Genomic DNA, 16134 nt, shown 5'->3' with positions numbered 1-16134 from the left:
AGGCATTTTACTTTTTTCTGTTTAGATTTTGTGTGTCACATGAGTCACTTATACACTTAAATTCTGATTTTTCATTAAAATCTTTTCTTACTAGAAACATTGCAAGCTGTAGTAGTGTAACTTTTTTTGCCATTCTCATCACATAAAGATGATACAACAGTAAGTGCAAGTGCTTGTACTAGTCAGCTATGAATTATTCAAATCTATGTGTTAAGATACATTTATCTTCTTAAGGCAAGTACTTGCTTAGCTGTGGCTTTGTTCTCTAATTTTGTTACAAAACATGATGATTTAAAATAGACTGTTTGAAACAACAGTGTGTTTTTTGTTGAATAATGCTAAAAAGAAATTGTGGTGTAGACCCTCTGACCATGTGGGGGTTGTTTTTGCTAATGACCCAGAGGAATTTATAAACAATGGAAATACCTAGTGACCTCGGTTCGTCTTTCTTAAGTGTACTGCAATACTGCATGTATTTCACAAGTGCTTTGCTTAGATAGCTGACTTAGTCAAAATGATGTGGAGAAGGCTGATTTCAATCAAGAAAAACACAAAACATCAGGAAAAATGAGGGGTCTAAAATAGAAAGTAGTATTAGCAAGAAAGCGGATGATTCAGAAAAAATACAGTGGGATAAGAAACCTTCTATTTCTAGAGAAGTAGCTCAAATAAAGATCTAGTGTGGTAATTTGTAAATCTTGTTGCTGTCTGATACCTGCTTGGTATCCTAAATTGTTGAACCACTTTGATATCTGCTGCCCGATGTGCACACTCAAATAGATGAATCTGTAACCTACATACATTCTTCACATAACAGTGAAGCACCAAATGTTCCTGGGTGCTGAACTATTTTTTGCTCTTTCCATTTGCATTTCCAGAAGGGACTTAGTGAACTTGTACTTACTCTCTGTGTATATGGTGTTTTAAAATTAGATGAACAATCCAGTGGTTATGTTCACCATTGAAACTTTTTTTTTAACAGTGTTAACAGAATTTCGCTGTATTTTAGTTTCTCTTGGGAATTTAATTCTAGGCTTTTGAATTTCCTGCCTTTCTTCTTAAAGGAGTTTTAAAAATAGGTTATGTAGAAAAAATATTTTTAAAATTAAGTTAAATTAAAATTTTTGAAGTATATCTCTGCTTTATAAGTTAAAGTTTTTAAGGACTGTAGTGCATTTATGTGCTATTGGGAGAATTCAACTGATGCATTCTAAAACTACTGCTGAGATAAAAAAAGTTTTAAGTCAAGCTCACTGAAGTCTAGCACAAATTCACAAGCCAGTTTTTCATGAGCCTTCCATACTTTGTGTTACAAAACATAGACTATCACTAAGAAAATAGAGTTCCTGTGTTCAAGGCATCCAATAAAGCTATGCATCTCATTATTGGTTAATCTCCAGTAATAAATGTTGCAGTTAACAAAATGCTTTCTTGGAAGCTGAATGTGATGATTACAACATGGTATGGTTTGCTCACAGAATCAGAAACCTTTTATTCTCTTGAAACCTTTTATTCTCTTTAATCCCTAAGCTCATTGTGGCTAAGCATTATATACCCAGAAGTACATTTTAAAAAGTGTTTTTCTGGGATGTCATCTGGCAGCCATTGGCATCTGGCAGTGCACATTAAATTTAGGATTGGAAGAAAGAGAATTGTTTCAAGTCATCTCAGTAGAGAATCATTTAAAGAGAAAAATGCAGTATTTTTTCAAGATGTGGAATGGCTCTGGTATTCTGAGTAGGCTAAAATATTTAAGGGAAGTGAGGCTACTCAGCTCTTGGTAACATCACACCCAAATTTGCCCTAAGTGCAGCTTGGCCAGTACATCTGGTTTCGTATCTGTATTCCAGTGGAAAGGAAAACGAGAGTTTTACACAAAGAGAGCGTCCAACAGGCAAATGTTCCCCACCTTTTGTATAGCTGTTGTCTCAGCTGGGACTTAGGAGGGAGGGCAGTTTCTGCTGACTGTGGAATAAGCTTCAGCAGCCATCATTTTTGCCTACCAGACTCTCATTTTAATTTCATTATGGAAAAGCAACATGAGCTATCAGAATCACAGAACATCCTGAGTTGGAAGGGACCCACAAAGATCACTGAGTCCAACTTCTGGCTTCACACAGTACTACCTAAAAATCAAACCATATGTCTGAGAGCATTGTCCAAAGGCTTTTTGAACTCCGACAGGCTTGGTGCCATGACCACCTCCCTGGGGAGCCTGTTTCCAGTGTCCAATCACTGTCTCAGTGAAGAAACTTTTCCTAACATCCATCCTGAACTTCCACTGATGCAGCTTCAGGCTATTCCCTCCTCATGTTCCCGTTTTACTACTTCTATTGATATGTTCCTTGCTTAAGGACTTTGAAATCAGCACATAGGCAGAGCTAAATGGAAGCAGTACTAATGGCAGGTCTGAACATAGTAAGCTGCAGGAAATGGTCAGATCACACTTTATGTGACAAAAGAAATGTGACTTTAGGTACCATTTCAGATTGATCTACAGCACCTAGCTGGAGTGAGCAGCAGGAACAGGAGAAGGGATGTTGTCACTGCAGCCCCCACATGTAACTGTGTCATTTGCAAACAGACCTCCCAGAATTTAGCTCCCTCCCTTGTTATTTTCACTACCTCCCAAAATCTGTTTTCTCTGAGCTCCATTTCACATGCTTGGTCCCCTCTGCTTCAGATAGTCACGCCCTTGTCTTCCCTTCAAGCCAATCAACAACTTGCAACTGTGCAAGTCTTAGCTTTCTTCTGCCTGCCTACAATCCTCCTCTAAAATCCATACCTTTCTTTCCTCCCACTCTCCTACTCCACCTTTTGCATTCAGGTGAGGTATTTTCTCCTTACTGCCTGCATTCCAGTGGAGAGGTCGTACAGACACCAGATTGCTTGTTGCCCTGAGTAGCTGGTGCAATTCCCTCTAAGCCTTGAGACTGTATGGTCTGCAGCCTTTTGGTTCTTAGTCCTGAGTTGCTAGTATTTCTGCCTGTATGCTGTCCTACATCTCCCTAAAAAGTGTTGTCCCTTAAATCTAATGTGCATTCAGTTTTAAACCCAGTAGATGTCTTGCTGGTTATGAAGATCTTTCTATCCTCATTTCTTCTAAAAAAGGCAGGAAAGACCATTACTAAAAATAGTGACAGAAGCAACACAGACTTGCACTGCACAGTTTCCTTTAGTTTATTTATTTGTTTTTCTTTCCCAACAGCTCTGGTTTACATACAGGTGATAGTGTTACAAAAACGGGACCTGGAGGCCTTCCAGATATGAGACAAGTGCCAACTGTTGTGATTGAATGCGATGACAATAAAGAAAATGTGCCTCATGAAACCAACTATGAAGATTCTTCCTGCCTCTACACAAGACAGGAAGAAGAGGAAGAGGAAGATGAGGATAACTCATTATTTACAAGTTAGACCCATTCCATTTTTTCTTTCTCATTTATTTATGTTTTCCTCTGAATTCTCAGTAACACAAAGGAAAAACAAGTGAATTTTCTTTCTTGACCATGGCTTTTGGATCTCTCAAGGCTTGACTACAGGGGGACGCTTGGCAAATTAATCCAAAATAATGAGTAATATGAATTTAAAGTGAATTCCCTAATCCACATGAATCCGTGTGTGGATAGCTCTCACACAGAATTAAATGACCTTTTTTGTCTTATCTTAATTCTCTTCCAAATTGACTTTCAGATTCACTTTCCCAAGTATCTGTGGTGTAGAGAAACCCTGCCTTTGACTCTAAGTCAAGATCAGCTCAATAGGGTTACTTAAGGAGGATGAAATAATTACCACAGAGAATCAGACTTTTGATGCATAGAAAATATTAAATCATGTCAAAATCAGAATTTGGCACATACTTTGAAAGGGGTCATGATCAGAGAATTAAAAAAAAAAAAAGCCTAAATGTAGTCTTTTGTTTTCTCTCTCCCCTTTTTTGCTTTTTAAAGCTAGATTTTCAGAAGCACTCAGCTCTGGCTTGTATTGCCACTGAGAGCAGGGAGATTTTACCTGTGATTTCAGTGGGATTGAAATTAAACCAGCACTCAGCAACTCTGAAACTACAACCTAAAATGAAGTGATCAGACTTCTGTACATAGCTTATTACTCAAACCTTCCTTAAATGTTATCCCAGTTTATATTGACCAAGATTTACTAGAGTAAAGAATAGAGGAAATAGCCTTGACATTTCCATGCAGGAAAAAGTGAATAAAAAGTGGGGGAGGTTCATATTTTTCTTTTGAGTAGCTTACCTACTAGAAAGATGCCATGTGTTTAAAAAGCCTGTATTATGCAATTTAGATTATGATGTTAGAGAGAATTGTGCAGATGAACTCAAATGAGATCAATATACAGATGTGCTAATCAGTATAGGAATGCAGCATAGTTCTGCTTTCCACTCTGCTGCATTTTATTTTCCAAACACCCTGAGAGTATAGATGGGAATAAGTTGGTTTGGATGGGAGTAAGTTGGTTTGTGTTTTGGTCCCAGGGTATTTTTTCCGTTCCGATTTCATTCTATATTTTTTAACCCATAATCATAGAATCATAGAATCATTAAGGTTGGAAAAGACCTCCATGATCATCTAGTCCAACCATCCCCCTACCACCAATATTACCCAGAACACCATGTCCCTAAGTACCATATCCAACCCTTCCTTCTGAACTCCTGACTTGATCTTACAGAACTAAAGATATGGATTTGATTTGCTAAACGGTATTTTTACATGAGTGTAACTCCTTTTACTTTTCAGGAGTCATTTCTCATTTGCATCGTTGTCACTCAAACTAGGAATCAGATTTGTATAACCCATGCTAACTATCTCAAGAAGTACTATGGGCAGTTTGAACCCAGTTCTGTACTGGCTTACACTTTGTTGATGTGCTTGTATCAGCACAAAATGTATGTAAAATTGCTGTATTGTGTGTGATTTTATTCCAGCTTGATGTGGTCCACAGTAGTGGCAAAATGGGCTCAAATATGAAGAGAAGAGGTTAATTGATAGATGTATCACAACTACAGTCTGGAGAGTCCTGCAGCCCCTTCCTGACGTTTTTGGGAAAACCCATCGCCTCCCCTGGTGTTTGATCATAGGACTCTTTCATTAAGACAGGATACCTTACTTCATGCATGACAATGGCTTGTCATCCCATAGGTTGAGCTGAACTTTCAGGCCATTGAATTTCTTTTCTTCTGAAAACTGGGAGCAGTATAATCACACCCTTTCAAAAACACACACAAAGAAGTTTCTAAAACAGGCATATTTCATCATCTCAAAATCTTCCCTTACCCCGCAAGTGAAATTAGAGCTTTGCTCTTGAACTAAGAAGCAAAGCAGAACTGCATTATCTTGCATTCTCCTGCCAAAGCCTCTCACAGGCTTGTGGTCTGCTTGTACCTCTTGACCCTGTTCAGTCTGCTTTGGATGCAAGCCAATGAAAGCAAGATTGAGCCATGAAAAGCCACTGGTTTTCATACTGTCTTTGCCACTGTCACTTTCTGAGAAGCAGTGCCAACTAACATACATAAAGGTCTATGCTGCTTATAATAGATTTCTAGATTTCTAAAAAGAATAGATTCTTTTTAATGCTAACTTGGATATCTTGGAGTTACACAGCAAGAGAGAAATAACTCTCTTTCCATGCCATAGCCCTGCTGCCCTCACAGATTCTGAGGTTGTATTATTAATTCTATTAAGAATTTAGAAACACCATACTAGAGAAAGCTACAGATGCTACTAGCAATTACAAAAAAAAAAAAAAAAAAAAAGAAAACTTTCTTCATTCTGCTCCCTCTGTGGAGCAATATTTTGATTCCTTTTTCCTGTACACCTACAAAATTCATCCTTTCTGTACTATGATGGAAATAATCTGAACACCAGAAGTTAATTGATGCTCCTTTTCCCACAGTCCATACCAGTGAGAACCTAGTATCCTCCCTTGCCTGGCACTTCTTTGCCTGCTGCATGCTGTAATGAAATGATGACACCTCCTTTGGCAGAGCCTCTCCTCTTTCCCACAGGCTCTCTGGCAATGAAAGTCTGCAGGAAGGACTCTTTAGCAATCAAACTCAGCAACAGGCCTTCCAAGCGAGAGCTGGAGGAAAAGAACATCCTCCCCATGCAGACGGATGAGGAGAGACTCGAACTTAGGCAGCAGATTGGGACAAAGTTAACAAGGTAGGAGATAAATGTTTTTCTAGCTCTTGCTTTTCAAAACATGTGGTGGGACACAGTTTTTATCCTTACTCTGCAAACATTTGAGATTGGTTTGGTCACAATGTTCAAGAGGAAAAGCCAAGGAGAAAAAAAGGCTCTAGGCATTATATCTTTCCTGTAACTTCCCATACAGGGTCCCATTTCATTTTCCTGGCATATCTTACAGGATCTTTGGTTAAGTAAGTACCAGCACAAACTATGTGGGTTTAGATGTTTTCAGTGCACTGTTGGGATAAGTTCAGCTTTGATAATATTTAGGACTGTAGCTGTAGGTGCCATTTGATAGGCTATTGCTTTGAACAGAGAACAGAGGCATAACTTTCTCTTGACTGAACCTCTGCTGAGTAGCTGAGTCTTTTTCTGATCCAGAATACTTATGTCCTTCAGTACATGTTTTTGTTGGGTCAGGCTTGAACAGATTCACTTTCATAGTCTCTTTCATCTTCATAACAGCATTTATTCACCAGCTGTTCTGTTTTTCTGTATTGCATGGCGCATAGAGGGGTGGCCATTAATGAAAGATTTCTGTCAAGACATAGTAAAGCAATGTCAGGTAGGAATGTCTAAGGACCTCCTGTGCTCCAGCCATAATTTCTGCTGTCAGTTTAATGCTGTTGTTATATTATCAGCTCAGTGGTGTGAAGAGCTAGTGATTGCTATTAGTTGCTCTCTGGTGTGACTGAGAAAATCACGAGGAGACCAGTCAGTTTTTTTGTTGGCTTTTTTTTTGGGAGAGGCTCCTTTTCTTGCAGGGAAGTGAGGACACTGCTGCCATGTTGTGGAGACAGGAAGAATAAAAGCTTCTGCTCCTCAGTCATGATTTTACCTACTTTTTTATGACCTGTCCCATCTATCCCCTCTTTGGAATAAACTATCCACATTTTTCCAGTCCATCTTTGAAAGTTTTTCTTTGTGCTGAGTCATGCTTAGCCTTCTCCAAAACCTGTCTAATTCTTCAGTACTCTTTTGAAGGGCCTAAGCGGTGATGACCAAAGTATACAAGTGGTGCTGCACTGTTGCAGGGTGCCACAACTGTTCAGTCCAGTTTTTGTTCAGCCTAATAACTCATTAATCTACAGCTGCACATAGAGCTCAGGGTCCCAAAGAGCAGTATATGATAGCAAGGTCTCAGTCCTAGCCTTATATGATTAATTTTGAACCCTTTGAGGTATGTGAGGAGTTGAAATTTTTGTCTGTTAGTGTATCTTGATCTGCACTGCTTGACCTTGCAATGGCATTAAACAACATTTCCACTGTGCTGCCTATGTGCCTAAATTAGTAGGGTTTTTCAGAAGTTTTACATCTCTGATTAAGGTAAATAGTGTCATTTGTGAACTTCAGCTCTGCACAGCTCACTGTACCCCAGGTGATTTTTATTGAGTGTTTTATCTCTCACCACTCCAAAACATGCTTTTTCCCCACTAAAGAATGTTTCTTCAGCATGTGTCTTTTTAACAAGGGAAGCTAATTTTGGCAATACTCAGAATCCCTCTTATGTAAGCCCCATATTGTCACAACATCATTGTTTCCTCAAATGCATTTGTTTGTGTTTTCTCTGCTCATTCACAGTCTGAGGTACAATGCTTGATCTTTTCTTGTCCTATAGGTAGGACTTAGGGGTAATCACAAATGTTTCAAATAATTAAAACTGTGTATGTTCAAACTTAAAAAATGGCTGAGCCACTGTTGTTTCATTCCCATATGTTACAAGTGTAATGTCACTGAAATTGGTAGAATTTCACAAGCTTTATCTAGAATAATAGTTTCCAGTCTGACCTTTTAATTACAAGTATTTACAGTTTAGTATTTCACCATTTTGAATAATCAATAAATACAAGAAGAAAACCATTTTCATCTGCTCTAATATGCAAAAAGCCACAGGTATTTCAGCACCAAAAGGAGGGTGCATGTCTTTCCAGTGCTTCGTATCTAAATGTGATGTATCCATGTATACAGGCTGACAAATATTAGATTGGAATAGAGGGAATATTTCAATTTGGACAATATTTCTTTACTGTCCAGACTTCATTACTGAATCCATCTTTTGCCATTGTTACACAATGATGCAAACGACAAGCAAAATTAAAGTAGTGAAGCATTTATATTCTTTAGAGAAGATGTGAGATGCAGACTGTAATTGCAGTTGGCAATTTTGGATTTCAGAGAGATTTGTACTGTTCTACCAATGGCCTTCTATGGATTAAAATAGCCAGCCAATGAAATCACATAATCTACTTATAGAAGTTTTTTTAAAAAAAAGGCAGAATAAAAACTTCAGCAAATAGTTATTGTTGTCTGCAATTGATCAAATAATTTTCAGCAAATGGCTGATTGGGATACTTCCGTATTTATGCATAATCCTCACAATATTTCGTTTGGAAGAGCTCATTAGCTGCAACATTTGGCAGATCAGAATTTAGTACTATAAAGAAAATGTCATTTTTAAAGAAACTTATAGTCAGGCATATTGAGAGATTGACCATTGACATAGTATGTGGGACCAAAATCATCCCAGGTGTATTTCCTCCAGCGCTATTAGCATTACACCAGGAATCAATTTGGCTCAAAACTGTTTGTTCATATCCTATTTAAAAGTAGTGTGGAAACTCTGAATCTCCAGGTTATCACAGAAAATTGTTATGACTTTATAATTGCATTTGCCAACTGGTAGAAAGACTCCAGAGCTGACTTAGCCACATAGCTGTTTCTCATGCTGGGAGAATAGTGTTCTGACTTACACCAGAGCAGTGGTAGGGATGAGGCTGCAGAGACTGTATCTTATGGCAGAATCTGGCCCACTACACACCTCAGTGTTAGCTCAGCCATGAGACAGATTAGGACCTTTGTGGCCTACCGGAGTAACACTTCACACAAATGTAGTGCTTTACTGGTGTGTAACCTGTATCAAGGCTCAGCAAATGCAGACCCAAGTGAAAATGGATGTTATTGCTCAAGACCACAAAGTATGCCCTGCATATGGTGGTGCCCAGACTGTTGCATGGCAGTCTTTACACAGCAATTGCAGCAACTAATTAGAAGACCATTTCCTCCAAACAAGTCAGAATGGACTACTTCAAAATGTGTGATACCTGCTCTGTAGCCAGAAGCAAAAATAGTGAATCACTATGCAGAACTTAAGCTTATAACCACATGTGACTTGGGGATAGTAAGTGGATGCTAGAGGCCATGTTCTTAGCTGCTAAAAACCATAATAACTCCATTAACTTCCATTCTGAAATGCAGACTTGTCTGCACTAAATAAATCTTTAAGTGGGTATGGTTTTCTTCTCTGCCTAGTGAGGTCCCAAACTCCTTGGTTTTATCCCTTTGGTGCTTGCATAACTTCACAGCTGCACAAGCGCATTTAAGTGGCCATAAGCTAGAAAGAGAAAACAGAACCCTGAATGTTAAGAAGCAGAGGGAAAAGACTAATTTCTGCCTTCCACTGGTCATTCTAGCTGTCTAACCTGAATTAGACTGGTTCCCCAGTCATTCAGCTTAGAGCAGGAAAGAGGGACTGGATTTTGCTTTCGGTGGCTATCAGGGAGAGTACTGGCATGTACTGGCATGGTACTGCAGTACCCTGGAACTGAGATGGATGCTTTAGTGCCAGTCCCTGCACTTCTGTTTCCCCAAGGAATCATAATGGTGATCATAAGAGACCACACAGTCAATGTATTATTTAGTAAACACAAAAGCCCTTTAGAGAAAATCTATCTATATATTTCTTTATAGCTATGCACTACATGAAACTTTTCTGAGGACTTTGCACTACCTTGAAGTGGTAAGACCTCATTTCTTTGCATCTCTTTCACAACGCCTCTCCCATACCTTGAGACAACATGTGTCTTTAGACTGTGGCTGATCTGCTATAAAAGAGGCTTTCTAAAGCACTCTTTTTTTTTTTTTTTTTTTTTTTTTTGAGTCTCTCAAACCCCAACAGTAGCAAAGGGGCTCATTAGCAGTTAGATACAGAAGTACTGAAGCTGAGATTTGTCCACTGTGACTCTGTCCACTGCTTTTCAAGAATGCATGGCATTGTCCTTATCTGCTTTCACTGAATTGCTTCCTTCTGGCTTTTCAAACCTCCTGGAATAGGATCATCTAATCGTACAAAAAATCTGATAATCCAGAATTATACACATCACTTTGCCTAACAGTTAGAATCAATGTTAAGGGAACTGGTTGCTTCTTGATAGTCACAGTATCTTAGCAGTGTCATGTCTGTATCATCAGTACAGTCCTGCCCACCTCAGGGCAGAGGACAGGCTGGCTGCAAGTCACAAGGCAGGGGAGATACATAAAGGCTGTCCATAGGCGAGCAGTGTGTGTGTCAGGGGACTGTTGCCCATCATCGGCAGATGCCACAGGCAATCCAGTAAGATTTCACAGTCTGTGTTGTGCTGCTGCCAAGAGTTGTCAGTTGTAGGAGTCATATTTAACCATGCCCAGTGTGGAAGCAAAGAGATATGAGGTAGGGAAGCAGCCGTCTGCACATTAACTAACAAAAATAAATTAGAAACAAATAAACAAGCAAGAGTCTTGAAATTTGCAGACATTACCTTTTGCTTCTCTTATGACTTTGAGTGAGGGACATCTGAGTCCTGTGAGTGTGTGTATATGTTCCACTGTCTTTAAAGCAGTGGGTCAGTAGCAAGCTCCTCTGCCAGATATACAGTAGTGCTCTGTATTGTTTGCTGTATAGCCCTAGATTTATGCACTCTGTAATACATGATGAGGTGCTGTCCCTACAACAGTGAGTGGAAAATCTTGATCTGAAGCAATGTAAATATCATATTGTAAGTATTGCAAGACAAAGGATAGGAAGAAGGAAAATGAATCAGAGACACTATGTATGCACACGGCTGTAAATATGTACACATGAGATATGGACATACACACCTGCCAGATGTCTTACTAGCCCCATTGATGCTTTGGAAATAGTTCAGAGATGTCTATGATTTAGAAATGTCGCATGACAAGTCATACATTAGTTATGGAATGGCAGGTTTGACAGATGATGGTCATCTACTATCTCAATCAGAAAGGTAATCTACTCTCCACATTCCCCAATCAATACCATATCTTCCTCAGCTGTGCTGAAAAATAGAGATCCTGACATGAAGTGAACTTGGTGAATAGCCACAAATATAAACAATTGCCATTGAGTTTAGAATGTCATGTGCCTGCTGTAAGGTTTTTGCATATGTCCATATCAGGTGCCAGTTAGCTGTGTGTCCCTCTGTGTGTGGCTAAGTACGCAGGAGAAAGAGCATACGAGTATGTTTGTAAACAGTAGAAGAGACGTACACCAGAAAGAAGAGTAGAAAAATTGGACAATATGAGAGAAGGATAGCATTTTCAGAGTCACCAGGAAGTTGGCAGAGTTATTACCAGTGCTAAGGAAGAGTCAGTCTGCAAGGTTTTCACAGTTGTTGCTTAGGTAGATGGATCACTTTCGAGGCCTTTCTCCAAAACTTGCTTCCACCTTAAACATAATGCCTGTGGAAGACAGTCCAGTAGTTTTGGCCAGTTGTACTTTTCAGGTGGACAAGCCCAAATCAAGAGCAGCATGATGAGAGGAGATGTTATTATCATTGTACTGATGAACGTTCTCTTTCAGGAGGGTTGTTAGAACATTGTCCAAAACATTAAATTTGACTAATGTTCCAGTTCACTAAATCAAGTGTTTACTTTCACCTGTGAAACAGTCTTCGATCTGTTGATTGCACCCATCACTTGACAGCTTGCTGTCACTGTCCCTGTCCCAGCCATTTGTCAGGTGCTATCAGGCAGAGCAGGACTTCCCTCTCTGCCCTGTCTTCCTGAGTCTGTGCTAGCATGGCTGACCATCCAGCCCCCTGGCTGCTCAGAGTTTGCCTCCAGGTTCCCATTTTTCACATCAACAGGTCTTTTATTTCAGGCCAATAAAAAAGAAAGAACGCATCTGAACTTTATGAGAGCAAGCAGACCACATCTTGCCATGTGGAGGAAGCACTGAGCATGGCAGAGGCCCACTGCCATGGCCAGGTACAGGCCACTTGGTAGTGCCACAGTCATGGCTCCCCGGGATGCTGGTCTGTGAGGTACATGCCCTGCAAATGTACAGAGGTTCCTTCAGAAGCTTGAGGGGACTGAATAATCCAGAGATCATTTTTTGCTCACTAAAATATTCTGCTGTGAAAAGAGTCAGCTTTTTGAAACAATTATTTAAACTGTGTTGCAGTGCCATTGAGGGGAGGCTTTGTTCAGCGAGACGATGGCAACAAGATGGCCCCTGTCAAGCATGGCTGAATCTTCTAATGCCTATTCATCCAGCGCCGTGGAGAGCATTTTGTTCCCTCCCCATCTCAGAGTCATTTAGGGATAGAAAGAGTGGACAGACAGTAGGATTAGGCTTTACTCACAGTCCTTATTTTGTTGGGTAACATGAAATAATTTCTCCCTAATTATCTCTGACGTCTGCAATGCTCATGTTTATTGTTAGCTTTCACTAATGAGAGAAAAACAAGTGCCTAAAGCAAGAGCTCATCCATAACAGCAGCATGCATGTGTGTGGTGCTTGCCTCTTTACACATTGGGTGCTGGGGATAAATCACACAGAAAATGGGATTGTGGTAAACAAGCTCATCTAAATCCTGGATTAGAGGGGAGGATCCAACAGTGCTAGATGCATGAATGGGGACGACCGAAAAAAGCCACAGAGGGCTGAGCCTGGGTTTTAGCTGTGATGGTAGCTAGGGAAAATGGCAGTTTTGTTCCCTTCATTTGTAAGGAAGCTGTACTTCTGTGAGAAACCCCAAGGGAGTTGGGCAATCTAAATTGCCCTTGGCATCAAGAGGAAGACAGCAAAAGCAGGCGACAAATTGAAACCAAGTTATCATTACACATCTGGGCTCAACTGCCAGGAATAAATACTCTGAGCAGAACTGATCTCGGTCCCGTGCAGGGGTATAGATGAGATGGACTCTCAAGGCTCTTGTCAGCCCTGTTTTCTGTGATTGATATGCTGGCAAGCTCTGTTGCTCTGAAAGGAAAGGTGGCCTTGTAGTTAAAATGCTCAGGGAAGGCTGCATCTTCCACAGGCTTTTTGACCTAAGGTAAGAGACCGAAAGATATATACATGCACATGTTTATAAATATATTTAACGTATGCTGGAGTCTCCAAATGTACATATATACCTATGAAAATTTTTTGGAAAAAAATCTACCAGTTCACGAACTCTCATTGACAGCAAACTGTATGCTTTCAAAAAAACCCCAGATATCAGGATCTCTTTAGACATCTAATGCTGTGTTTCAGTAGAACAAGGTTTCTCATTTCTGAACGTGGTTTGGTCTTGTCTTTTTATGTCAGGAATTTTCATAGCTATCATCATTGTATATCACAGAAAAGCACAACTCTAACGTCACAAATGATTCTATTACTATTGTTTTGCTATATGAGTTCAAACCACTAACAATATGAATCTGATTCATCTAAGTAATTTATGGTTAAGATTTGCTATGGCAAAAGGTCAGTGGAGCAATCCTGGAAGGAGGAACTAATGGTGCCACCACAGAACACATTGCCCCTACATGCTCCCTTGCTTTTGGGATGAACAGTGTCCTTGACCCATGATCTGAATTGGCCCTGTCAGTGTGACCTCTCCTCTGTTGCAGCTCCAACTCAGAACGGGATGAATCCATGCCACCACCAGTTTTGCTCAGCCAGAGTCAGCAAATGTTTTGCTATGCAGAAAATCAAAGCTTTGCACAGTGGATACAGTTTGGCTGGCTGCAGTCTGACTTTGGGCAGATGGGTCTCTCCATGTTAGAATGTGGGGCTCCAAATGTGCAGACACAATTTATTGTTGCTACAGAGGAAGAGACACTCTATGCTGAGGAGAGGAATGTTCTTAATGGTAGACAAGAGGCAGCAGGAAGCAGCAGTTGAGGGCAAAGTCTTCCCAGAGGCACCCAGGTGGCTACTGATGAAATGGAAAGTGTTTGCTCTGTGTCAAAAGTTCTAATTTCAATCAGAGGTGTTGCCAGTCCAGGAAGACATTTATTATTCCTGGGATCTCTGACTACTCCCATTGCTTGCTTTCATGGAAGCAGTGCAAATCATTCTGCTTTTTCATTGCAGCAGCTGTTTCTCCCATCTTTTCTTTGCAGAAACCAAACAAGAATACATTATAGAGTTAGAATTTCCCCTTCATGCTTCCTGTCCTCTTCAGCCCCCTGATTCTTTATACAGTCTGTATTCAAGGTTTAACTTATTCTGTCAACACAGCCTAGACAAATATATTTAGTCTAACTTAGTTTCCTTTGCAGTTTCAATGGGGTGTGGTATCCTTCATTTCCTGTCCTGAATTGATTGTGGTGTTGCTTTTAGTTGTCAAATCACTGTCAGCTTTTACCTCAGAGGAAGCCATGTTTCTCTGCTGAGCAAAATAATTCATGGCAATATATAGTGTATGTATAATATAATGAGCGCTTGTGGCAGTAACAAGGAAATAACTTGGGTCACTAATAGAAATGGTTTTTTATTTCTACAGTAAACAAGAGGCTATGTGAAGTCTACAGGGTGCTCTCTTTTGACTAAAAGTATGACAAATATTAACAAAAAACAGGTGAAACACAAGTAAGGAAGTAGTTTCAAGATGTTATATTCTGGCTTTAAAAGAAAAAAACAAAGATTTTTTTTCTTTTGCTGTTTAATGCTGACAAATTTAGGGCAGCTCCATTAAGAACCAGCTCATAAATTTCCACCTTGAAAAATCTAACCATAAATCTTCATGTTTGGTGCCTGCTGGTTGTGGGGAGTTAATTACAAGAAAAAACAGTTGTTCAGATTGGATGACCTTGTAATTTCCATAAAGGAAACAAATCAGATGGCAGTACAAGTAGATAAAAGAAGCAGACTGGCAGGAATAAATTTCACTTTATAGACTGGTGATTGTAAAATGGAGAAATCGCTTTTTGGTCAAAATACTTAACCTCTCTCAGAACGTACAGTTTGTGTTTTCCCCTCTATTATGGCCTATTTGGCAACACATGCAGGAGATTAACATAGGTAATCACAATAAAGGAGTCAGACATAGAAAGTCATTTTTTTATCCTGACTCCCATCTTTTATAAGCTTTTGAATATATATGTGGTCATATATCTGTGCCATGACTACTACTGTGAGCACAAGCAGGACAACTGAAGAAGTAACTATCTAACTTGTGTGCATGGTCATCTGCCTACATGCAGAAACACAGGAATTTTATATGCAGGTTATTGTATGTGAATAAAAAAAGTTGAGTCCTGTAGTAAATAGGGTTTCATATATGTTTGTTTTATATGGGATTAGATGGCTCTTGGATGAGTGTACCAGTACAACGAGAGCAAATATATTTATCATTACACCTGATAGAAGGTTTGAACTTTACATGCTTTTCCTAATACATAAAATTAACACAAGGATCAGTTGGAGATGAAGACACTTTTTTGCATACATGCAGAAAAGTTACAATTGGTATTCTAGAGGAAAGTGTGGATGAGAATTATGCTCATGTTACAGTGCACTGGGATTCATAACCACTGTGCAGACCATATGTGGAGATTAAACTCCTTTAGCCTCAGTCTTGACCATGTAAAATTACTATTTATGTTAATAACACTAACGAAGAGGAAGTATTCTCATGTGCAGTAGACTACATCAATGTATTTCTAAGTATGTAGCCTGTAATACTCATTGCTTGTCTTTCTGATGAATAAATAATTTGCAAACCATCTAACTACAGGGAAAACATAGAGTAAATTCAGCCACATGTTTTTTTACTGACATCCCTGAATTCAGGAGTCAACAGCACTGATGGTTAATAAGTAACTAATAAAATAAGCATTCAATATACTGTATTTGCTAAATGAGCAAGCATTTGTAATGT

General features: G+C 39.4%; 1 protein-coding gene across 11 annotated transcripts in view; it reads left to right on the top strand.

Moving 5' to 3' along the window:
- Window positions 1-16134, top strand: part of PHACTR1 (phosphatase and actin regulator 1) — a 376918-nt gene that overhangs the window by 316847 nt on the left and 43937 nt on the right. For all 11 annotated transcript variants that reach the window (XM_040546889.1, XM_040546892.1, XM_040546891.1 and 8 more), the window contains 2 exons: window positions 3209-3411; window positions 6022-6178. In XM_040546889.1, the coding sequence (XP_040402823.1) occupies window positions 3209-3411; window positions 6022-6178 (360 nt within the window). The remainder of the gene's footprint in view (window positions 1-3208; window positions 3412-6021; window positions 6179-16134) is intronic.

The sequence above is a fragment of the Cygnus olor genome, chromosome 2, assembly GCF_009769625.2.
Source record: "Cygnus olor isolate bCygOlo1 chromosome 2, bCygOlo1.pri.v2, whole genome shotgun sequence".
In the NCBI taxonomy this organism is placed as follows: Eukaryota; Metazoa; Chordata; class Aves; order Anseriformes; family Anatidae; genus Cygnus; species Cygnus olor.
Note: the sequence above shows the minus strand (reverse complement) of the source record. Positions and strands in the feature narration are given on the sequence as shown.